The sequence below is a fragment of the Coenobita brevimanus genome, chromosome 44 (assembly GCF_032717465.1).
Source record: "Coenobita brevimanus isolate Jiangsu-jjx chromosome 44, ASM3271746v2, whole genome shotgun sequence".
NCBI classification, from domain to species: Eukaryota; Metazoa; Arthropoda; class Malacostraca; order Decapoda; family Coenobitidae; genus Coenobita; species Coenobita brevimanus.
The window spans coordinates 48615572-48641227 of record NC_136997.1 but is presented as its reverse complement, the minus strand read 5'-3'; the positions used below and the strand labels follow the sequence as shown (position 1 = coordinate 48641227).

Genomic DNA, 25656 nt, shown 5'->3' with positions numbered 1-25656 from the left:
TATACCAGTGCATGTTTCTCCTGCAAACAGGAGACAAGAATGAAAAATAAGAGACATCCTCTCCTCTGGCTGAAGGGACCAAACTAAACACAGGTGAGATAAAAACATCCTTAAGTTCTGCCTGAAGAAATGGAAAAAATCTGAAACTCTCATACCCTCATATCAATACTGACACAAATCTATGTGTCCATATTTAACACTAAAATATAAGAGACCTCTCTCTCACACAGATTCAAAGTTTATGAAACGGATTTTCATCACAGTGCAGGCTAGCTTCTTTATGACGCAAAAATTCTAGACACTGAGTGACACACCTGATGCCTTCCTGTAAGCCAGGAAATGATTTACAATGCTGGGTGGTAACCATATAACCATCCTATCCATATTCCCTGTGTCAACAAGTGAGTTGGTGGAGCATTAGGCTAGTGCCCCTCCCCATAAAACAACTCAAAGACAAATGGCCACCCTTTACAGGATAATGGCATCTGGCTATAAATAGATAAAAATTGATAGGTTTAAAGGATACTGTTTCCATGGTTACATCAGGTATCATTAGGTAGGGTTTGTGTGTAAAACTAATGGTTCAATAATTATCATCAATATTACACATTTCCACAACATACTAACCCTATTACCAGCAGCCACAGTACAGGGGTACTTTGATAATTGGGTAACCTGGGTTACTGTTTTCATGAGGAGGCTCTCTTAGATTTTCACCAAAATTTATTATTTATTAACATACAGTAATGTACACCAAATATATACGGTACCGGTACAAAATCTAAAATTCCAACATGTGGTAACTCTGCTTGACATTTTACAGAGTAAATGCTGGTAATAGTAAGCTAGAGCAAGTCTAATACGAATTCTAAGATTATTACGTAGTAATATTAACTTGGATTTGTTTTAATATTCTATATTGTACCAGACACCATCGTTTTAGAAAAATACATAAATTGAAAACTTGTATCGCGGCTGAAAGATAAGACCATGGACATTCACTCTCAATTGTCATTTGATGGAAATTAATGAGATACTGCAATAAGGGTAGCAGTAACTTCGTGAATAATTGTCAGCCAAGATTTAAAGGGCACACTACCACACCTCACGTCAACATCAATCACAACACATCGTAATGTTTACAACGCTTACATCAAGAAACAATTGTGTTATGTAGTCATCGTCGGTTTCATAATTATTTTTTTAAGAATTACGTAAGCATGTAAAGTTTCAAACAAACGCATGGCCATATGCTTTACCCAAGTGAAAATTAAAAAGCATGGACAGAGGCACTAGAAATAAGGGGTACAAATGAATATTTCTATTTTGATTGGGATTGTACAAAGTTAAGACTGTAATCTCATGATAAACTTTTGTATTGAAAGTGTTATAAAAGTCGACGTACTGTATATAAAACTAATTATATATGATGTACCTCGCTTATTAATTTTCCCCTTGATAGCTGACAAAATGAGAAACTTATTGAACATTTTGCTAACAATACCTTCCTTATTCTGCAAACTTGTGGAGTGCAATAATATTCTTACACAAGAGGTTGAGGAGACTTTTAGGCAGGGGTTCTTAGAAATCTAAGAAACTGACCAGTGTCACGTACAGTATATCTAACTTCTGAACGCCAAGATACCCAGAAGAAAAGGGGAGCATCAGAGTTCGAGTGTGAGATTTAGAAGGGAAATATTAGAGAAATGAGTGCTGTTTTCCTTATCTCCAAGCTGAGCCGAAGCTTTCCACTGGGCAGAGGATTGAAGGTGATAATCAGTTTCCTTCATTTATAATAGCTAATCTTAAGTAGTGGCTGAGATTCTATTGACTGTATGTATATCCTGGAAGGAGAGGAATCTTGGACAAAGTTATTAGGTTGTAATAGAGACAGGAGAATCATACCAGTTGGGGCACTTTTGACGGGAAAATTAAGGCAGTGCAGATGTGGAAAAAATAATGGATAAATCGAATTTTCCTTTCACTCACCTGGTTTACTCACAGCCTCATTAAAAATAGATGAAAGGTATTAAGAACTTCAGAACCACCAATTAATTTATGAAATGTAGGTATCAAATTTTGCCTTAAACCATAAGTTAATGAGTGTAGTTACGGTATCTGAAGTTGTGTTGTTAGTTTGCTACTGTGAACTTAGTACCATTAACTAAAAGAATCTGAATTATGAACGGATGGAAATGCAGAGGTGACATTTGAATTTTGGAGAAGCTTGATTTTGTTAGTAATTCTTATTCCCCATAGTATTAAAGTTGCCTGGTTTTTACCCATGAAGAAAATATATTGTAATGCAACTTTGTGGGGCAAGTTTGACCCATCATTAATTTACTTTATGCTCTCAGAAAAAAAATGTCAAATATGGTAGATTGTAACCCAGATTGCCATAGTTACAGATGAGTAGGCCTACAGAGTATTAAATAGCTACACTTATTGATACTCTTCCCTTTATATTTTCAAACAGACTCAGTTCATATTTAAGAAGCACCACTATTCTAGAAAGAGAAAGTAATTACACAACAGTATTGATCAGATGATTGACACACACACACACGCACACACACACACAGAGTTACAGATATAGCCACATATGTTGATGCACTCCACTTTTTTCCAGCTAACCCAGATTCAGCCATATATAAGGAGAACCACTACAACTCTAGCACAGGAACATGTCCAGCGTGTGGCAGTTGATGAAATTCCCACTGTTGGAAAGAAATGGGTGGGCCGCTGGTTGTTTGGCTGCTCCGGCATGGTGTTTGGGGCTGTGGTTATTGGTAGGTGTTGTAGTACAGTATGTTCAGTTTGACGGAGAACCCTGACGTTATCTACCTCATTTGATAACCAGGTGTAGTCAGAGAGGGTTGGTTTGCTTGATAACCAAGGAAGACTCTTCTTGCCTCATAACCAAGTCATAGTTTGTAGTATACCATGACTTAGTATTCAAGTTGTAAAAGTAGCCCAGTTCTGTTGGATGAAAGTAAACCTGTAGTGGAAGCCAAGTTTAACTCTTTCAGCTTTAGGATGTCATTTTTATTGTGTTCTTACCTTTGGATGATTTAATTTAATTTAAGAGTGTCATCATATTCGAGACATTATATATGGCCTTCATTAACCCCTTGCAAAAAATCTCTTCAAACTGAATCTAGTCAGCCAGCAGCAAGAATAAAAAAGAAAACGATGTCATAGAGTTAAGGGGTTAAGCAAGTGATTTAGTTTGTGTTCCGATGTGTTAGTAATTCACTGTTGTAACAATGTTCTCTCCTTGTCAAAAAATTCACAAAAGCTTATTATTCTTGTACTGTACTTGCATATATGTATGGGTGTTCATGTGTATTATTTGTTCATTTTGTATTTCAGAAATAAATATGAATCTGTTTCATGGATGTCATGCGCATTATTTCTTCATTTCATGTACTCTTATCATTCATCTTTCAAGGGAACTGGCTATGATTCCAGGTGGACTGACTCGCCTCACAGAATCCGGGTTATCCATGACTGACTGGCATTTGTTTGGGAAGCGTCCACCAATCACCCAGGCAGATTGGGAGAGAGAGTTTGAACAGTACAAGGCATACCCGGAATTCCAGATGTAAGCAATTTTATCCATGGTTTAAGAGTAAAGTTTGAGCCTGTTGTGTGCTAATTGTACATAATACTGTAATATATATAAGGGGGATGCTATGGGCATGGGAGGTTGCACAGTACTATGCCTACTGTAAGTTTCTGATGTAGGTCTAAGCCATATTATCCATAGTTTGAGAGAAGAGTTCTAGCATGTTCTTTGATAATTGCACATAATACTGTAACGTAAAAGGGAGATTTTATGGGCATGAGAGGTGGCATATTACCAGGTCTATCCAAAATCCTTGCTATAAGCCATATTATCTGAGTCTGAGAGTAAAGCTTGAGCATATTCTCTTATAACTGTGCATAATACTGAGACATATACATAACAGATTTTTTTATATGGGTTGTACTAGTGCTAGTATTCATTTTCGTTAGTTAACTGTGCACTGATAATAGTATTGTGCAATTGGGGTTAGATATCTTCATAATCATTGTCATACGTCATTTGAGTTTTTCCTGCTGAGCAGATGATATTACAGTATGCCTCATGATCATTGTTCTTCCCCCCTTAGATGTCATTTTTCTAACTTGGTGTTTATTTCCTAACAGACTTGTACCAGGGTAGTTCTTGTGTTTTGTGCATCCAGTTAATACCGGTATGTTATTTGGACTTTAACCTTTTCATGATCAGAATAACGCTGTTGTTCTGTTCCAGCTGATGCCAGATTATTTTAATCAGATAAGTATAAATGAGAGGAGACAAAGAAGGCTAATCCTAATGCCAGTTTAAATATATATTGCCTTTTATCACTCATCTGTATGGCTTTAAAAAAGTATTATGCCATCTTTATTTGATTTAATGTATTTGTTTGTTTATTTATTTATTTATTTTCGTACATTATTGTGGTTTTCTGTCTCTCTTCCACTTGTAAGAAGAACCCAGACATGAGCTCAGAAGAGTTCAGATGTATCTTGCCTTCTGGCATCCCCTCTAAGAGAGTAATATGCTATGGTCTATATATTGTAATTATCTTACATTTTTATTCATTGACACTTACAGGAAGAACCAGGACATAAGCTTACAAGATTTTAAATTTATATGGTGGATGGAGTATGGCCATCGGCAGTGGGGACGCACAATCGGGACATGCTTTCTTCTGCCGGCTGCTTACTTCTGGCACAAGGGCTGGTTCACCCGGGCACTCAAGAAGCGAGTGATTGCATGTGGGCTGTTGATTGGATGCCAGGTGAGTCACTTAATACCTTCAGTTTGATGGTGTTTTATTTATTTATTTACTCTATATTAATTTTTTGCCATTGGTTTCTCCCAGTTATGTATTCTGATACAAGGACAGGTTCTCCCAGGCACTCAAGAAGAATGCTTGCATGTGGGGTTTTGAGTGGTCATCAGATTTTTACTGTCTCTTCTGCTTGGCTATCTTATGTGTTTTTGATACAAGGGCTGTTCTCTCAGCCACTCAAGCAGAGTCTTGGTGTGTGGGATATTGATTGGATGCCTGGTGAAACTCTCTTAACATCCTCAGTTCAGTAATGTTGTTTATGATTCATGCTGGCTTTCTCCAGGCGGTTCCGAGGTGACAGTGAATGTAGGATATATCTACCATAACCCACTTGTTTTGAAAAGTCTCTTTTGTGCTATATAAAATTGTCTCTTGGCTGTGATCTGTATGTCTGGCTTGCCAGACACTGTAATCCCATAAGAGGTAGACACAAATGAATCCCATCCAAGCTTCCCTGTCCTCTGTCTTATGATTGCCCTTTCTTCAGCTTACATCCCCTCTCTAATACCTCTCACCCTATCCCTCCACCTCATCCTCTGTTTCTACTCCTCATTCACCTTTATTTTATTTGTATTTTATTTTTTCTTTTAGTGTAACTCCATTTTGAACATTTATTACTCCCTTTTTCCAGGGTCTGCTGGGTTGGTATATGGTGAAGTCAGGTCTAGAGAAGGAGAGATTCCAGGAGCCATCAGATGTGCCTCGAGTGTCACAGTATCGCCTGGCATCACACCTCGGCATGGCTTTCGTCCTTTATAGCCTCTTTCTTTGGAATGGCCTCGAGGTTGTATATCCAGCACAGGGTATAAAGCAGGTACATCCAGCAGTAATCATCTCCAGTTCATTGCTACCTGTATCCTCTTTTTAACCCTAACTTGGCTTGATGTTGCCCTCCCCATCTTGGAAGCTGAGTTGCAAAAGTACTGGTACATTAACACTAGAATATGGTCCTAGTCATGAAGAACTGCTGTGGGAAAGACAGAGCTGTGGTATTTTTTTTTCTGCCATTGAGCTACATGAAGCAAGCTGCTAAAGGATGAAAATCTGGGCCAAGTTGAAGTGGAAGGAGTAAGTTACAGAAAAACTGCATATTAAAGTCCCACTGCAATTGTACATGTGAATCCCCTGATATACACTACCTATTTGTATGGAAAGAAAAGTCATGAGTATTTGAAATGCATCCCTTATTTGTAATAAAGTCTTTTTTGCTAGCATTACAAGTAGGCCTACATCTTAAATGTCAGGACCAACTGCCTAGCCCCGGGCTTCTACGCTCCTCATGGGGCAACGTAGGATTGGATGATGGATGAATGGATGGACAAGTATCATTAAGAGTCTTTTTGTTTCTCACAGGTGACTGCTCAGGCCCGAAAGTTCCGCAAGTTTGCCCACATGACCAAAGGTTGGGTCTTCATTACTGCACTGTCAGGTACTGTATGGTGTCTTACTGATATAAGTCTAGCCTACTGCTGCCCCAACCCCCCTCAAGCTACTCCCTTCCCCACAGAAATGGTGAAGGGGAGAGAAGTGATGGGTTAGGGAGGCCTGTGGGGGTAGGGGTGTAGGGGGAGTAGGAGTGGTGAAAGTGTTTGAGTTGTTAATTCCAGTCCTGTCCTGCATCAGCCACTTACATTTCCTTGATACCATGTTCTTCATAAAGAGTTTGTCTACAACTTCTTTTCATTAAATAATAATGAGGAATAATCAATTCTCCAAGAAATTGTGATTAAAAAAACAGGTAAAATTAGACATTTTATTACTAGTTTATATATACTGTGGGCTTATGATTAAGCTTTGAATATGAGTTTCATTAGACTTGATCATATACTCAACCATATGTATTTACAGGTGCATTGGTAGCTGGATTAGATGCAGGGTTGGTGTACAACTCGTTCCCCAAGTTTGCAGACCGATGGATCCCCAGCGACCTCCTGGCATTCTCTCCCACACTCAGAAACTTCACAGAGAACCCCACCACTGTCCAATTTGACCACAGGATTTTGGTGAGTGAAGGGGGAATCTGTTTGCTCTACCTCATAGTGAAGCATGTGGAAAAGTAAGTCCCACCTTAAAAGGGGGTAGTATTAGCTGTTACTGTTAACATTTTGTGTTTGATAGTCCAGCAGACATATGGTACTCTGTGCAGGAGTAACAAGTAACATGCAAACCCACAGGCTAGATTAAAAATATATAGGTATAGCATTGGAAGAGCAGGGGAAGTCGTTGAGGCATTCAGTAGGAGGTGGGTGGACGTGGCGTGTTTGCAGGAAGTCCGGTACAGGGGTGGATCAGCCAGAAAGATTGTTGGGAAGGACTGTTGCTATAAGTTGTTTTGGCAGGGGAGGACAGATGGATATGGAGGTGTTGGTGTGATGGTTGCGGAGAAATGGGTGGAATATGTTATGGATGTTTTGAGAGTGTTTATAGGATATTGGTTGTGAAAATTCTGTTGGGAAGAAAGATAGCTGTGATTATATCGGCATATGCTCCACAGGCAGGATTGGATGAATCAGAGAAAGATAGATTTTGGGATGATTTAATACGTGTAGTGGGTGGTATGCGGGATGATGAGATAGTGATTTTGGGAGGGGACTTAAATGGTCATGTAGGTGAAGCAGCCCAAGGTTATGAAGGAGTGCATGGGGGCTGTGCATATGGTCTAAGGAATGCGGAAGGGGAAAGGATACTCGAGTTTGGGGAGGCAACGGACATGATTGTGTGCAACACATATTTTAGGAAAAGAGACAGTAGGTTAATTATGTATGAGTCTGGGGGAAATAGCAGTCAGATAGATTATTTTCTGGTTAGGAGGGCCGATAGGAGGTTAGTGAGGGATGTTAAAGTTATAGGAAGTGAGGAGTGTGTGCAGCAGCACAAACTACTGATTTGTGATATGGTGCTTAAAGAACAAATGATGAAAAAGAGGACTTATGTACCTAGGAGGAAAATATGGAAGCTGAAAAACCAAGTAGTAAGGGATGCCTTCTATAGCGAGTTGAGGAGAGTGGTGGCTGAACAGGGAGCTGTAGACAGAGGCGTTAATGAACAGTACTGAGCCCTCAAGAACAATTTCTTGAGAGTTACTGATGTAACATGCGGCTGGACAAGAGGACCACCAAGACATAAAGTAACTTCATGGTGGGATGAGGGTGTAGAAGCTGCAATTAAGGAGAAAAGAAGGCTTTCCCGGGAATGGAAGAAGGGTGGTAGCAAAGAGGAATATTTGGCTGCCAAGCGTAGGGCTAGGAGAGAGGTATACAGGGCAAAGTCTGAGTCACAGAGACAATTACTTGATAACCTAAATCATGGGGAAAGGAAAAATATATTTAGGGTGGCAGGTCAGGTGAAGAGGGATAATCGGGATATCATAGGTGAGCAGTGTGTGAAGAATGATGAAGGAAGGGTAGTGGTGAACAGTGAGGATATTAAAGATGCATGGAGAGAGCATTATAACCGGTTGTTGAATGAGGAGTTTGACTGGGACAGGAAGGTTTGGAGCCAGCAGATCCAGTGTCTGGCCCTTGGCCTTTGATTGATACTGCTACTGTGAGCGAGGCAATAGGCAGGATGAGGGTGGGGAAGGCAGCAGGTGTGTCTGGGTTGACTGCCGAAATGTTGAAGGCCTCAGGCGATATAGGGGTGAGTTTAGTCACTGACCTGATAAATAGGATTATTTATGAGTGTGTTGTCCCAGATGATTGGCTGAAGAGTGTAATTGTAAATGTGTATAAAGGGAAGGGTGATGCCCTGGAAAGAGGGAATTATAGAGGTATAAAGCTTTTAGATCAGATAATGAAGGTAATGGAGAGAGTTTTAGAAGGTATGATTAGAGAAAGAGTGAATATTGATGAGATGCAGTTTGGGTTTATGCCAGGTAGGGGGACCACTGATGCCACATTCATTGTTCGACAGCTTCAGGAAAAATATATTGGTAGGAGAAGGGATCTTTATTTTGTTTTTGTTGATTTGGAAAAGGCCTTTGACAGTCCCTAGAGAGGTGGTGAAGTGGGCAATGAGAAAGCTTGGCTTGGAGGAGTGGCTGGTTAGGGTGGTTATGGCCATGTATGTGGGTGCTCACACCCAGGTGAGAGTGAATGGAGATTTGAGTGATGAGTTTTCCGTGAATGTTGGTGTGCATCAGGGGTCAGTCTTGAGTCCCATGTTGTTTATCATGGTACTTGAAGCCCTTTCACGTGACTTTAGAAACGGACTCCCGTGGGAGTTGTTGTATGCTGATGATTTGGTGTTGATTGCAGAGAATGAAAGGGAGGCGGAGGAAAGGTTTAGGAAGTGGAGAGATGGTATGGGGCAAAAGGGTTTAAGGGTAAATGCAGATAAAACAAAAGTGATGATATCTAGGGTTGGTGGCGGTACTGTCAAAGACGAGGGAAAGTGGCCATGTGCAGTTTGCCACAAGGGCGTGGGAAGTAATTCCATCTTGTGCGGTGTGTGTGATAAATGGGTGCATAAGAGATGTAGTGGTATCAGAGGTAGACTGCGAGATAATGCTGATTTTATGTGTACGGCGTGCCGGGGTGAGCAGGTGGAGATCGTCAGACGTGAAAGAATTGAACTTGCTGGTGAATCTCTTGAGTGTGTGGAAGAGTTTTGTTATTTAGGAGACATGTTGTGTGCTGGAGGTGGGGCTGGAGCTAGCTCTGTGGCTAGGGTGAGAAGTGGTTGGAAGAAGTTCAGGGAGCTCTTGCCTCTCCTGACATTGAGGGGGCTCTCCCTACGTGCTAAGGGGTCTTTGTATGCAGCGTGTGTTAGGAGTGTAATGCTGTATGGCAGTGAGACCTGGGCAGTGAAGGAGGAAGACATTCGCCGGCTCAGACGTACAGAAATGACAATGATTAGGTGGATGTGCAGTGCGTCCCTGTGTCAAAGGCCTGGAGGGGCTGGGTTTACAATGGAAGAGTTGAGAGGTAGGATGGGACTGGAGTGTATTGGTGTTGTGATGAGGAGAGGTAGATTGAGGTGGTTTGGACATGTGGAGAGGATGGGGGATGATAGTTGGGTGAGGAAGGTGAGAAGTGTTAATATTGGGGGTGGGGTTATGAGGGGTAGACCGAGAAAGACATGGGACGAGGTCATTAAGTGTGACCTTAGGGTTAAGGGACTGAACAGGGAGGCTGCAATGGATCGTGCAGCATGGAGAGCCGCCATTAGGTGACCAAGGCCGACACATGCAAGCATGTTGGAGCCTTTAAAAACGAAAACGAAAACGATTGACTCTTAGAAATATATTCATTGGCAGCTTTCCCTTTAACTTGCCCTAAAAGTACCATCTCTCCATCTTAAATGCAAAGTTGAAGTAAAAGATGAACACTGGAATATGGTACCAGTCATGAAAAAGTGCCGTGGAAAGAATGTAGAGTCATAACATTGTCTTGTTTTTCCATTGAGCTACACATGAAATAAGATGCAAAAGGACAAAAATGTAGACCAAGTTGAGGTAATTGAACCATAAGCATAATATTTAACATCTGCAATCCAATTACATGTTTTTGTTATTTAGTTTAAAGTTTAACTGGGCAGACTTTGGTTAGGTCTCAGTCTATCAAGTTATTCTCCATGCCCTCTGGACCCTCGCTCACCCCTTCCTTTATTGGGAATAGTGGTCTGGATGATGATGATGAAGAAGAATTGATGATTCCCCCCCCCCCCAGGGTACAGTAGCACTGTGCATGGCAACAGCTGTGACAGTATGGTCACGTCGCGGTGTAAAGCTGCCACCCAGAGCCTACACCGCCGCCACTGCTCTAGGGGCCATGGCCTGGACACAGGTAAACTCAACACTGTTATCACCATTCATCCATCCATCATTCAATCCTTTTTTCTTCAATTGGATTGAGCCTGTGTAAGTGTATATCCAAGGGGTGATTAGGGTTTATTGCTCACATAATGCCACTCTGGGATGAGTGAGGCTGGTCATTCTCATCTTAAATGCCAGGACCAGCTTGCCTATCCCCAGGCTCCTGCACATCTCATGGGGTAACATAGGATTGGATGATGGATGGATGGAGGAGCGTAGGGGTTCAGGGCTAGGCTACTCAGTCCTAATATTCAAGGCAAGGGTGACCAGCCATACTTGTCTTGAGTGACATTATGTGAACAGTTTATGTGAACAGTAAACCCCAGCCGCCATTCAGGCAGAAACCATTATGAATTAGAACATAAACAAAGGAAACTTATGACAGGGACTTACTGTATTGGACTGACTATTACATTTTCTTATTACTGCATAAGACTGGCTACCTGAGGGGTAATTGGAGATTTCTTGGTCATATACTGCCATCCAGGGAAGTAATCAGGTTTTATACTCCAAAATGTACAAGTCTGCAGTAGCCTAACTTTGGGCCCCTTTACCTTGAGGGTGAAAGATGGAATTGGCTTCTATTTATTTATTTGTTATTAATTTATTTTTTGTTGCAGTTTTACGCCTTCAGTCTGATAACATTTTTTATTTTAGTCTTGGTATATTTACATGATTTTATTCAGTCTAGGAGAGACTGTTTGAATTGGAGGAGTGGCCTTCCATAACAACTTCAGTGCCAGGTCTTTTAAATGTCAAATAAATCATCAGGTAATAGAGCGAGAGAGAGAGAGAGAGAATCCTCAGACTAATGGGATTAAAATGTTTCAGGTTGGCTTGGGTATTTCAACTCTGCTGCTGTATGTACCCACGGCCCTGGCAGCCATGCATCAGTCTGGCTCTCTCCTCACCCTCTCCTTCGCCATCTGGCTCACACACGAACTCAGGCACGTCAAGAAGCTGCCCAAGTGATGTGCATGATATACAGCAAATAGGTGAGTGTGAGGAAGTTTTTCTGTCTGCCTGTGTCTGTCTGTTTATTTAGCTGTCTTTCTGTCTATCTGTCTTCCTACCTTCCTACCATACCTATCAATCAGTCTGACTGTAGGTTTAAGGATGTAGGGAGTTGTGACTGATGTACAAATAATGCATTTAGGAGTTTGTCATTTATGTATACCTTCACTGCAAGTGGTCTTCTCTAGGCTGAATGAAATAGTGCAGAGGTAGCAAGAGTAAACTAAAAAATTATCCCATCAGATTTAAGGTATTAGGAATTTACTCATTATCCCCATCCACCATCCAGTTCTCTTTTGCACCAGTCAAGAGCATAGGGACCCGAGGCTAGGCTATTTAGTCCTGACATTTAAGGCAAGGGTGACCAGCCTCAGTGACCCCTGAGTGGCATTATGAGAGTAATAAACCCCAGCCAACCCATGGATGTAAACCTCAGTGGGCCTCATCTGGTTGGAGGGCCTTAAGTCACTAGACCACCAGGTATCATTTGGTTATATACTGTAATCACCACCCAGTGTCATAAATGGTTTCCTGGATTACAAGAAACCATTTGGTGTGTCACTCAGTGTAGAGTCATTGGATGATTATAAAAAATTTAAGTTGATTAATGGACATGTATTACTTTCAGAATTTTGTCATTGATGGGTGGCTGCAGCAGAGGCCAGCCTGACATGAGCTGTAACTGTGATAATTTTGTGTGCTGATGTAAAGTTGTATTCTAGGTGACATAGGCTTCATAGCACTTCTTCGTTAGCGATTTGTTTTTGCATATTACACCTTAACATTCTCTTATACATTACATCTTTTCAGTATTGATATATTTACATTCAGAACATACAAGACAGTACAGGTATTAAATTCTCCATCCATCCATCATCCAATTCTACTTTGCCCCATGAGGAAAGTAGAAGCTTGGGGCTAGGGAGTTTAGTCCTGACATTTAAGATGAGAGTGACCAGCCTCACTCATCCCTGAGTGGTATTACATGAGCAGTAACCCCTACCACCCCTTGGATATAAACCTTCACCGGCTCAGTCTGATTGGAGCGCTGTAATTACCCACTAAACTGATATGCAAAATATATGTGAAGGCAAAAGTGTTATGAAATCCCAAGAGCCACATAAAATACAGACATGACACATAATTTCATGTACAAAATATTTAAATAAAGTATAGGGTTCATGTGGTACATTTTATCCACCTAAAAAATAAGTTGTTAATGATCTTTGCATCTTTTATGTGTGACAACCCTTTTGTTGAAAGAGATGCCTTCATGTGGTGACACTGATACAGCCAGGGAGTTCAGTTGCCTGGTAATACAATCATCGCCCAGCTACTTCTCTATCCCCTGAAGTGGATGATGGACTGAAGAAGAATGACAGCCTAATCCATGAAGTGTGGGGGCGTCTTCTTCATTTTATTCTTGCTACCTCCTGATGATTTTATTTGGTTTGGAGGAGTCTTTCAAACTTGAGATATTAGATATAACCTTCATTATTCCCCACACTACTGCAGGCTCTTCTGAAGTTGAATAAAATAGTTTAATAACAGGAAGAATAAAATACAAGGGATGTCCGCCTGCAGTCCACCAGGTTCACATAGAAGCTCGGACCACAAAGTCAACAACCAGAAGCTGCCTTGGAATCACTTGGCATTTTAATCAGGCTAAATCTAGACTTTTATCCAGCTGAGAGAATTTCATGCAGTTCAGGGGGCTGATCAAAGTAATTTTCAGCAGTTTAATTATTATGGTCAGTTTGTTTATTGTCTGAGGTAACTGAATCACTGTCAAAGCATCATTACCAAGTTGTTAAATGGAAATCAATGAGCTGTAGGAGACAGGAATGAGTCTCCCTAGTTTTTATTTAAATTGGCCCCCCCAATCTAAGTCCACTTGGCCACCAACCAAGCTGGGGGGGGTTAAGGCTCTGTCAGTTAAGTAACATGCTTTAGACTTACCTTCAGCTGAAAAAGATTGTCATGTGCAACCTGTGCAAAATAACTTAATCTGTTTATAGAGGGCTTGTTGCAGTTGCTGTGGCCTTAGGCCCTCCTGAAATGTGAAGCTGGTGGACTGCAGATTAAGTTTCCCTTCCACAGTATACCAGCATCCTTTCAGGGGATAAGAAGGGAGTTGAGGGATGTTGGTATCCAGTGCGTGATTATAATGGTGCCACCACATGAAGTTTTTCCTCTGTAATGTAGTTTAGTTCATTTTATATCTAGGGTCATATGAAACTCTCCTTTGGTTAGCAATGAATGAGCCATAACTGAAACTCTGAGGAAAATGGAGTTTAAATTGGATTTTTTGCCATTGGAGTTCCACCACAGAGTATTATCATAAAAATAAAATGAGGCAGTCCATGGAGGTGCCACTTGACCAGAATTAATATATTCTTTCCTCCATTATCTTGGTTTCAGTTTTGTCATGTTTGGCTTTATTCCATGAAGTTCTTCATGTTCTTGTAAGAGTAGGAGGCTTTCTAGTTCCTCTTCCTTAGTGATTTACTTTGCACATTACACCAATTTCTCTTTTATTTTACTTGTTTGATATCTGGCACAGGTTGTGAAAGTAGCATACATGAGAATATTAAACATGCCATATGAAGGAAAAGATGTTAGTAGGCTTCCTAATGCCAGCAAATTACAGCTGCTATTTTTCATTTATATTCACCTGACAAAGTTGGGCTGCTACCACAATGTGAATACTGAGTCGTGGTTGTATGAAATTAGATGAGCCTTAGTAATGAGGTAGGAATGAGTCTTTGGTTACTACTGTATTGAGATCAACCGAGATCAGCCCTTCACTTGGACTACACTTAGTCATCAACTGAACCCAAAGGATTTAGGGATCTTCATCAGGATAAGACAAATGCACAGTAGTGATAAATATATACATGGCTTGTAATTTATGAAACAGTTTTCTTTTACTGAAGTGTATTGCCACTATAAATCAAATGATAGATAATACTTGTTATCTTTTCCCCCTGCAATAATATAATCTTCTGTATTCACTTTTTGCCAAATAACTACCGTATAACTATAGTACTAAGCATAGAAAACTTTATTCCGGACCCAGCTTTGCAATAATCACATCTCATTCAGTACTGTGACCCTCTATGCTTGAAGAGGGTATGCAGCTGGTTGTTACTGTTAATAATGATTTTATTAATAATAATTTCATGCAGTGTTTGTGAAAAGTGGGTGTTTAAGAGATGCAGTGGTATTAGAGGTAGGCTGCTAAATAATGCTGATATGAATGTGCAGTATGTAAAGGAGAGTACACAGAAGCAGAGAGGCAGGAAACGATTAAGCTTGCTGGAGATTCTTGAGTGTGTGGAGTTTGTTATGAGGGACATGATATGTGCTGGAGATTGAGTTGGAGCTAACTCAACAGTGAGGGCAAGAAGTGGCTGGAAGAAGAGTAGTGAGTTGCTGCCCCTCCTGCCATTGGGAGACCTCTCCCTCCCTGCTAAGTGGCCCTTGTATGCAGCATTTGTTACATATTTAATGCTGAATTGTAGTGGGACTTGGGCAGTAAAGGAAGAGAATATTTATAGACTCAGACATACAGAAATGACAGTAATGAAATGGATGTGTTGTGCGTCCTTGAATGGCAGACCTGGGGGGGGTTAGGATTGTGAATGAAGAGTGGAGAGGAAGGATGGGACTTGAATGCATTAGTGCTGCAATGAGAAAGGATAGATTGAGATGATTTTGGCATGGGGAGAGGATGGAGGATGACAACTGGGTGTGGAAAGTGAGAGGTTTGAATATTAGGATGGAATTGCGAGAGGCAGACTGAAAAAGACTGAGGATGAGGTGATAGTGGGTGGCCTCAGGGTTTAGGGGCTGTACAGAGGCTGCTGGAGATCAAGGAGTATGGAAAGTCACCATTAGGTAACAAAGGCTGATGCATGCAAGCATGTTTTAGTGATTATAAAGCAATGATTTGGGTAACAGTGATAAGGGATTAAATATAGATACTACCAAAGGTCATATAGCATAGACAGCCATGATCAGATGAACAATGCACAATGCAGACATGAAATCATGTACAAAACCTTCGAAATGGAAAAGAAATGACTAATAACAATTATACGTATACTTTATTAAAAATAATAATCATGGGTAAAGATGATATGAAAAGTAATACTGTGATAATATATGTGAAATAATACTGTATTAATAATAATGTCTGAATTAATACTATAACACATGTAATCTATAATAATAATAATAATATAAGTAATGTATTACTGTGCGAAATAATACGTGTCAGATACCTGTAGCCCAAAATAATCCATCCATCCATCATCCAATCTCATGTTGCCCCATGAGGAGCGTAGAAGCTCGGGGCTAGGCAAGTTGTTCTTGACATTTAAGATGAGAGTGACCAACCCCACTCATCCCTGAGTGGCATTAGATGAGCAACAAACCCCAACCATCCCTTGATTATAAACCTGCACCGGCTCAAGCCGACTGAAGCGCCTTAACTACCCACTAAACCACTAGGCGCCATAATTGGTTACAGTATATGCTTACCACCAAGCATAGTAAATGGTTTTCTGGTGAACAGGAAACCATTTCGTTTGTCACTCAGTGTACAGTCACCCATTGGCAGAAGGAAGAGGAAAGAGTGAAAGAAAGAAAGACAGAAGAGGGAGTGTAACATCACCTGAGGGCAGAAGAAAGAGGAAAGAATGAAGGAAAGAAAGACAGAAGTGGAAGGAAGGATGAGAGGAAAGGGCAGACACCCAAAGCAGCATTACATCAAGTGAGTGGATGATGAGCTCCCCCACCTACCCAAAATAATAATAGTGCTGTAATGAGTTATTTAAGAGGAGGGACAGGCTGACAAATGAGAATATAAAGGAGCGTTGTGGTATGGATGTGGATGTGATAGGAAGCGTTAGGAGGAATACACTGAGGTGGTTTGGCCATGTGGAGAGGATGGAGGGTGAAAGACTGACGAAGAGTGTGTATGTGAGTGAGGTGGAGGGGGGAAGAGGGAGGGGGAGGCTGAGGATGAGATGGAGGGATGGGGTGGAGAGGTATATGAGAGAGGAGGGGGTGAGTTGGAAGCAGGGCAGTGAAATGGCGGAGGACAGGGCGACGTGGAGGCAATTTGTGTGTGGCCACCCCGAACGGGATTGAGGCGTCTGGCAATAGATAGATAGATAGAATAATAATAATATTGTAAAAAGTTAAACTATATTAACATGTGTGAAATAATGCTGTACTAGTAACAACATGTGAGATAATAACGTGATACCTGCAGCCCACATAATGAAAAATCACTGAGGTAAACCACAGCTGAACCAAACAGTATATATCAGAAGACATGCAGAAATTTGTCAGAGGAAATATTCAGAGTACAGCTTCAGTGTGCCAAGTTATTTAGACTGAATTATGTATTCAGGTATCATCAACTGTACAGTATTATGTAGATATACTCTTTCCACCTCTGTATGGTTAAAAGGTAATTATTTCAGTTCTTATACCAAGTATGACTGGGTACAAGAGAACAGGATTATGAGGCCTGTTGCTGACTTAAGTGTTTTTAATTCATCTTGGTCTTCTTCTCTAGTGGTTTAGTTCTCATAGCTCAGTGGCAGAAATGGTCAGTTCGTCAAGTCACCATCCTTTCCACAGCACAGTACTTCTTCGTGACTATCAAAATATACTAGTGTAAATTTATTTTTACAACTCAGCACTCAAAATGAAGAGATGGAAATTTTAGGCCAAGTGCCTGTCACAAACTAGTACTCTTCTTTCCTTTTCAGGTGACTTTACATTGAGTGACAAGTCTAATGGTTTCCTGTAAGTCAGGAAACCATTTACAATGCTGGGTGGTAACCATATAACCAACCCATTATGTGTTCCTTACGTGTCAGCGAGTGGGTTGCAGAGGGTTAGTGCCCCTCCACTTAATACAACTAACTGAAAGACAAACAGCCACCCCATATGGAATTATAGAATCTGGCTATGGATAACTATATCGATAAAGTAAAACCAGTATAATGAAGAGTTATCCCTCCTTGGTGACAATCACATTCTAATTTAGTTCCTTACACACACTTCCAGACCTGTTCACTAAATCATGCAATTCACATTTCAGTTCTGCCTAGACAATTTAATCAAGTAACAAGGCACATTATCCAATCTTTTATTGCTCCAACTGCAGCACAGAGGTCTGGGGCTAGGCAGATTTAGTCCTAACATTTATCGAAAGAGTGTGAGTGACCAGTTCCTGATCCTTGAGTGGCAGTATGTGAGCAATGAACCCCAACTACCCTTGCATAAAGTCTTATGGGCCACATTCAGTCGGACTGCCTTTGCCCACTAGACCACCAGGCATCCACTTTGCCACACAGTAGTTACCATCTGATGCAGTAAATCATTTTCTGGGCTACAAGAACTATTTGGCATGTCACACAGTGTAGAATCATCTGAAGGTGACACGACAAGAATATTTATAAGCAGTAATCAGTGTGCTGAATTTAGATATTTCAGTTTGGAGGCCTATAATACCATACTGTATTTTTACTGTATGTATTGCATGATTTTAAGAACATCATAATTATCATACTTTGAAAAGAACCAAATTATGTATTAATTACTTCTCATAAATATGTTACTGTGTTTCTTAACCCTATCAGAATCAATAAATATCACTAACCCTTCTAATACTGTTTAACACATAATTGGTATCAGTGAATTATGCAGTGTACTGTATATTTGCTCTAAAAAGTATGTAAAATCAGGGGATCGATAGTTTCACGATGAGTGTTGTTACTCTTCATGTTTCTTCTTAAGGCAGATATTTCTGAATTGATACTGTATTTTATATGTATTATAAGTTCATTCTTTATGCAGTTGTGATAAAGAGAGCATGCATACACATTCATGAAATGTTACTGCAGATTACAGTACTTTTAAACACTTTGTTATGTTTCAAAATACAGTGCAGTATTAAGATAAAAAATTTTTCAGGTAGTGTATGGGAATCCCCCCATTTATCCATCTTAATTCACCCAGGGTCCTGTAGATGGTGTGTTTTGACAGATAAAGCTGTACTAACCCCCTAACCCCTCTATGGGGGTTGCAACCTCTATAAAACTGTATACACTTTTATGTATAGCCATCCAGCCATAGATAAACAACCCCAAATACAGTTTCCCTGATAAAGAGTCGTGGTACAATATTCCTTGTACCTTTTTCTTCAAAAAAAAAAAAAGTTACGTAAATATGCACGCAGGCAGTGCCAGCACTTACGTGTGCACGCGTACGTGTGTGTGGAAATGCCTGGGGGAAGGCCGGGGGATCACAGGCCAAAAAGTTTGAGAACCACAGCTGTCTAGTACCCTTCCACAGGTTGGAGGGGTCAGTCAGCTAGTATTGTACCTCTTTCCAACTGCTGTTTGTATAGTATGATGGACTTGGCCAGTGCAGTAATATTACCGGCACCAAAACCTCGAGCTCCACACCGCTGAATTACCTCCAAGAAGAACGTATCCTTTGCAAAGATGGGTGTTGTGAATACTTGCATGAGATACCTAGAAGAAACAAAGTGCTTAATTAATAGCTGCTCCTATTAGACTTTTGACCTGTTCATCACCAAGAGAGGGTGTACCCTATTCTCAAGGCACAGTGAGGACTTAAATTTGGTTTAGGCTACTTAATCCAGACATTTAAGATGACAGTAGCCAGTTGTTCATCTCTGAGAGGTATTATGTGAGTAATAAGCCCCAACCACTCCATGGATGTAAACCCTTAGTGAACACATCCAGTGGGGAGCGAGGTGGCTCAGTGGTACAGCATGTGATTTGAGATCACGAGGTTGAGAGTTTGTGCCCCACCTGGGTAGCTACATTTGCTGGGAGGGGTAGCGTTCTCCTGTAACCCTAGCAGGGCTATATAATCTATCCAGGTCTAGCTCGTGGGAAAAGCCACATCCATTTGGAGTTTCAATCTAATAGATCATCAGGCATTCATTTAATGCTTTACATATTACCCAACATAGTAAATTATTTCCTGGGCAACACAAACCATGAAATATATAATGTTTCAATTTTTTCAGTGTATCATATAAATATTCTAGAATTATCACTGACCTCTTGCTGTCGTTGGGATCCTGGACATCCGTAAAAACATCCGCTTCAGTATCAAGTAAGATCCCCAGCTCCTGGAATTTCTCCACTTCAGATCCATGCCCAGCCTCTTGAATTTCCTCCAGTTTGATGCCCTGAAAAAACAACCTTGTGTAGAGAATTACCAGCAAAATGAAATCCCTAAGTTAATTTAATTGCACATCCCCTTCACTTTGCTTCAGGGCATTCCTCCCTCCATATTCTTACCAGCGACTTTCCTCAATTAGTTACTCTTTTCTCTCCTCTTAACATGACCAAATTATCTTATTATACTGGTTCCCATCACTCTTCCGAGATCGCTGTTTCCAGACCTTTCTCAGTACACGTGCCTTAGCACTGATGTGAACATTTGACTTTTCCCTATGGCCCTACCCTTTGATTGTTCTTGAGTTAACTGCCTAACCCTCAACCTTTCCACACTACTATGGTCAGAATTAATTGAATTTGAGTTGACGTTGCCCTTTGACCTTGACTATTAACGCAGTGTTCTCAGAATCGAATCTAACGTCATTCTTGGCCTACCGTCATTCCTTCCACACAGTTTGTTTGAGATTGAATCATACCGAAATTACTGGATTAAACCACTAACTTGTCCTGCAACCTTGATTTTTGACTTGATGTAACTTGAATCCTGTAAATTTTGTATTATTTCCGAGATTTTCACAAAATATGGGCTAAATATGATAACAACTGTAAGTTGACCTTGCCCTGTGACCAATGATATATTGATTTAAAAAACGACAGGACAGCATCTTGGCCGACCTTTAACACTTCCGCCATGTTTCGTCCAAATCAGGTCAATAGTTTTAGTCATTTTGTTCACACACACACACACACACACACACACACACACACACACGTTCTACCACTTTCAACTTCCCTGTAGGCAGAAACAGGACACAAGCTGACCTCGTGATAATAGACGGGAGGAGGCTGACAGAATTCCACCCCGCGCTGTGCCATATAATGTACAGTGGCGACCATCGTAGAGGTGTGTAGGCCTATGTGCTGAACGCCTGGGCCCCCATGAGCTTTTAGGAAATGGTTCACTTGGCTTTGATCTGAGGGCAAAAGAAAGGAATCAGAGCCTGTGTAGATGTTAATTATGACTCTAGAGATTATGTGTTAAATGCCCAGCCCCCATTAGACCGCTCGAGGTAGATTATTTGGCTCTGATCTGAGGGTGAAAGAAGGTGATTTTATGAGACTGGACATTATACAGTTTCTAGTTTCAGTTTCTCTCTCTCTCTCTCTCTCTCTCTCTCTCTCTCTCTCCATTTTCAAATGTTTCTCTTCCCTTCCCGTTTCTTTAAGTGTCTTTAGCCCTGCCCCAATTTATCCATTTATATGTCCATCCATCCATCCATCTATCTATCTATCCATCTATCTATCTGTCTGTCTCACCAACGCCGGGGAGAGCTTCGCCGAGGACCAACTTGAAAGAGCAGTCTCCAGCATCAGACGAATTCGCGACCAGACCCACTTCAGCGCAGCGCCAGTACTCCAGCGCCTTCAGTCTTATGCCGACGTTTCCCCCCACCACGAAACCATCTTCTTCGCTGTCATCTCTGTAAATATAAAAGTAATGTAAGAGGACGTGAAGGAGTCTGGCGGTGTTGTGGATGTGTTAGAATGCATAAGAGAAGTACCCTGATATATAAGCCTACGTTCCTCCTGTCATGAAATCGTTTTCTTCGCTGTCATCCTGATTTCTGGTGACGTCCTTCTTTCGTTAATTCCTCTTAACCAGTTACATTTCATCCAGGTTAGGAAATAATATATACAGTTTACCATCACCAGCTGTTTTTGTTGTGTCACCCAGTCTGTCTGAATGGGCAGACCTATCAACCCCCTGCAGGACATTGCCTTGCAGTGAATTAAAGTTTCCATGCGGCAGACAGCCCCTTGCCAAAGCGAGGCACGGGGATTAGCTTGAAGGCTTGGTTCCTTTGTAGATGCTTCATTTGCGTCACCATCCATTCACTGCCACTTTGGTTACTGCAGTGGTTCTCAACCTGGGGGGTGTAAGCACTTTCCAAGGTGTGTGTGCGTGTGTGTGTGTGTGTGTAAGAACCATTGATTTGTATTCAGTATTCTGTTTCAGTTTTCAAAGCACATTTTTCTTTGTACCTTGTAATAAGTTGGTTTCTGTATTTCATGTCTGTTTAATCTGGTCGTTTCGAGAGAGAGAGAGAGAGAGAGAGAGAGAGAGAGAGAGAGAGAGAGAGAGAGAGAGAGAGAGAAGAGAGCAGTAGTTTGATGATGCAAGACAGATCGCATGCCAGTTAAAATATACAATAATACACGTCCTTCACCTTCCCCTCTGTGCCTCGACAAGGGAAATAGTGAACTGCAGAAAGGCTAATGCAACCTGCGTGCAACTGAATCAACGTGCATTTGAACCTGCCGCAAAAATATTAATAATTCTGGGATAAATTTTTAAGTTAGAGGGTGGCAGGAAGTGGGGGTGGAGGGAGGATATTTCGACCAAGGTTGGGGGGACGTGAATATGTGAACCAAGGCTAAGGGGGGCGAACTCCCTCCCCCCCCCAAAAAAAAAGAATAAATAAATAAAAAGGTTGAGAACTGGTAGGGTAGGATATTTAAGTAATAGAAGTGAGACTCAATTCCTTCAAACATAAACAGACATGCTATAATAATGCTACTTTATATCAAGGTCCACTTATATAGTTTTTAAGTGGTAAATTATTTTCTCCGATGTAAAGCTCCACATGTACAGTTTTTATATACAGTATATCGTGTTGGCTTACCTGTTAGTCTTAAATCTCTTCATCCCCAAACAGTGCTCATACCAGTCAATCACGTCCTTCGATGTTCCCTCGTTACACACGTACGTTATGTGATCCATGAAGGTAGAAATCGGCGCTTCCTCGGGCCACAAGTCTTCATTATTTACAGTGATCCATGGTTTATCGGGATTATGAGTAGGTATTATATGTTCTGCCACTCCATTTGATAATCCAGATCCTTGGGGTGATGTTTTGAAGTCAGATTTTGAGGGTGAGACGATGTGCTCTATCTTGTTCTCCATTTTCTTAGCGATGTCAACATGGCACTCAATTCCTCCTACACTACCATTCAAATTTCCCGCGTACTCCTCATATCCAGGAAGAAAATCCCCCCTGTAGTGCCTTTTGTCAATTAAAGTATGGACAACATTTCCACAACAAGAGGTTACGATGGCATATCTCACTTTTCCAAATCTGTCTTTAATGTCAGATGGTTCTCTAAGCACAGTCCCGCCTCTGGATCTCACTCTGCGTGTAACCTCATCGACATCCTTCACCACCAGAGCCACGTTGAATACCGAGTCAATATTGTGTCTACCTTCCTTCCAGCAGCAAAAAACGGTCCAGTGTTCGAGTTCAGTTTGTTCACGTTCAAGCTGTCCAGGCGAACTTCCTGTACAAACAGCGCTTTCTGTTTTTGTACATAATTTCTGGCATAAGCTGGCATTTTCCTCATGGATGATGTTACAGTTCTTTCCATTACAAGGAGTACTTTTGGAAGACTTTGTGTATGCAATATCAGAACCTTTGTCAGTACCCTTAGAAGATTCAGTACTTGGAATATCTAAGCCTTTGTTATTGATCTTACAAGACTCGTCATTTGTAATTTGAGAACTTTCATGCGTCTTGTCGCCTCTGTCTTCATTCCGAGCCCATTTACTTAGGCAGTTTTCATTAATGGCCTCATTATTTCTCCTGGTAATGATAAAAACAGAGTGGCCGCTTCTTAATGCCCATCTACAAGCCTGGGGAGTGATGCGGCAAGCGAATGGACGGAACCCAAAGCCTTTCGTTAGTTTGGTGATTAGTTTTGTCTCCTCCTTTACGCAGATTTCAACGTGATGTAGCACTGAGCAACTCATCATGGACCTATAAAAAGAAAAAAGATAGAAAAAAAATTATTACCATTCATGAAGAGAATATTTTGAAACTATTGTATTATATTTAGAGTTTTGACTGTTTGTGAAGTTTGTATATGTTTCCCCTTGTTAATTTGCACGATTTATAAAGTGCAATTTATTGAGCAAAGAAAATGGAAGCATAATCCTTGAAGAGAGTAAGAAGGCATTAAAGTCTCTCTCTCTCTCTTTCTGTGTGTGTGTGTGTGTGTGTGTGTGTGTGTGTGTGTGTGAGAGAGAGAGAGAGAGAGAGAGAGAGAGAGAGAGAGAGAGAGAGAGAGAGAGAGAGAGTTACCTGACCCCACTCGTATTTTAACCTACCTGCTGTCTCGAGATGTAATGGAACTACACTAGGGCTCCCTAACACCTCTTCCTTAGCGATTTATTTTGTTTATTACACCTCACTGTCCTGTTACATAAATCCTTTCAATATCGCCATACTCTACAAAAGTAACGCACAAAAAGATATTAACTAGTAATATCCAAAAATAACTCGCTAAGGAAGAGGTGATACGGTCCTTAACCAATGAAAATACAGGTACACATGTCTTGTTCATCCTGTTTAAAGAAATCTAAGTTAAAAAGAAATCTGAATTGCAAGATGGAAGCGATTGTAAAGTTTTTTCGTGAATATCTGGGCTCAGTCTTGCGAACGTGAAGGTAGCAGCAGAGCATGACAGTATTATCTAAGCAGTGCATGGGTTGAGCTGGCTACGTCCACTCGCTGTGTTTTGATTTGCTGTTTTGATGTTTTTTTCGTGGCTGTGTAGTCTGTGAAGGTCGTGAACCACCTTGAAAAAAAGGAAAAAAGACTCGTATATACCAATCTGTGGCCGGATTCACAAACACACTTACGATAAATTCCCTGTCGTAAGTTAGATTTGGTTTTGCAGGAGCTAGAGACGGGAAGATTCTGTCCTGCCTTTCCTTTTCTTTTACCCTGTCGAAAACCTAACCCCTACGATGGTTTTCCTCTCGTAACTAAGAGAAAGAGACACTGGAGGACTTCACTTTCCCTCCATCATCCCTCTGGCAAAAACAGATCATAGTTACGACTGGGAATTAAATATATGTTCGTCGATTTTTCTGTGTACGTGAGGAATTACAGTCGCAAAAAAACACCTACACGCTACTAGAAAAACAGAACTTCAAGCTTTATCAGACCCAAATCATACGAAAAGCAAGTGAAATAATAATGATAATTTTAAAAAGTGATCTAATAGTTACGATGTGATTTTAAATAACACTGGACGACGAATGCAAAAACTGCACGACTGAAATTGCCGTTTTTGTCTTTGGAGTTTAAATCAAGGTCGCTTACTCACGATTCTCGGCATAATGTCAGAAGCCCAAGAACCACAACCTAAAGTATTGGAGGAGGATATAGAAAATGAGGGAGCCTGGAACGAAAGCATTAAAGGTAAGGTGTGTTTAAATTATTTTGAAAGGATGCCAAATGAACGCCTTCGTCATCAGCTGAAGAAATGCTTACCTCTGTGTGCTGATTACTATAAATTTAATTCTTCTTTTTATTCTTAGTATTTTTTATATTATTTCTAGCAATTTATAGATTTTTTTTTAATTAGCCAGTATTAATTCTCGTTTTTTGCTGGTACAGGAAGCTTCGTCGCACCTCTTATTTAGCGATTTATTTCGTATATTACACTTACTATTCTCTTAGATGTTATTTATGTAGCTCAAATATCGTCATACGTTCCAGTAATAGCATGCAAGGAAATATTGAAGGACAAATCGCTACGGAAGGGGTGTTGCGAAATCTACAAGGCCGCTTTGAATACGCCCCATACCTCTACTCATTTTTTTACATATTTTAATGACAGAAAATATTATATAATTTTAGCG

At 40.7% G+C, this 25656-nt stretch overlaps 2 protein-coding genes across 3 annotated transcripts; one reads left to right on the top strand and one right to left on the bottom strand.

Annotated features, from left to right (window-relative positions):
- Positions 1–1578: 1578 nt before the first annotated feature.
- Positions 1579–12553, top strand: LOC145398187 (heme A synthase COX15). 2 transcript variants are annotated; one of them, XM_080271141.1, is made up of 10 exons: positions 1579–1769; positions 2630–2789; positions 3472–3604; positions 4643–4829; positions 5515–5697; positions 6237–6312; positions 6732–6886; positions 10553–10669; positions 11530–11693; positions 12341–12553. In XM_080271141.1, the coding sequence occupies exons 1-9, from the start codon at positions 1707–1709 to the stop codon at positions 11668–11670; spliced, it is 1215 nt and encodes a 404-aa protein (XP_080127267.1). In that variant the 5' UTR covers positions 1579–1706; the 3' UTR covers positions 11671–11693; positions 12341–12553. The 2 variants fall into 2 exon arrangements, with proteins under 2 accessions (XP_080127267.1, XP_080127268.1); XM_080271142.1 differs by lacking the exons at positions 11530–11693; positions 12341–12553 and having other exon boundaries at positions 10563–10665.
- A 6506-nt stretch (positions 12554–19059) lies between these two features.
- LOC145398155 (4-hydroxyphenylpyruvate dioxygenase-like protein) lies at positions 19060–23007 on the bottom strand. Its single transcript, XM_080271104.1, has 5 exons — positions 22637–23007; positions 21270–21433; positions 20775–20926; positions 19830–19960; positions 19060–19271 (listed from the first exon to the last, which is right to left on the bottom strand). The coding sequence occupies exons 1-5, from the start codon at positions 22915–22917 to the stop codon at positions 19100–19102; spliced, it is 900 nt and encodes a 299-aa protein (XP_080127230.1). The 5' UTR covers positions 22918–23007; the 3' UTR covers positions 19060–19099.
- Between the last annotated feature and the right edge of the window lie 2649 nt (positions 23008–25656).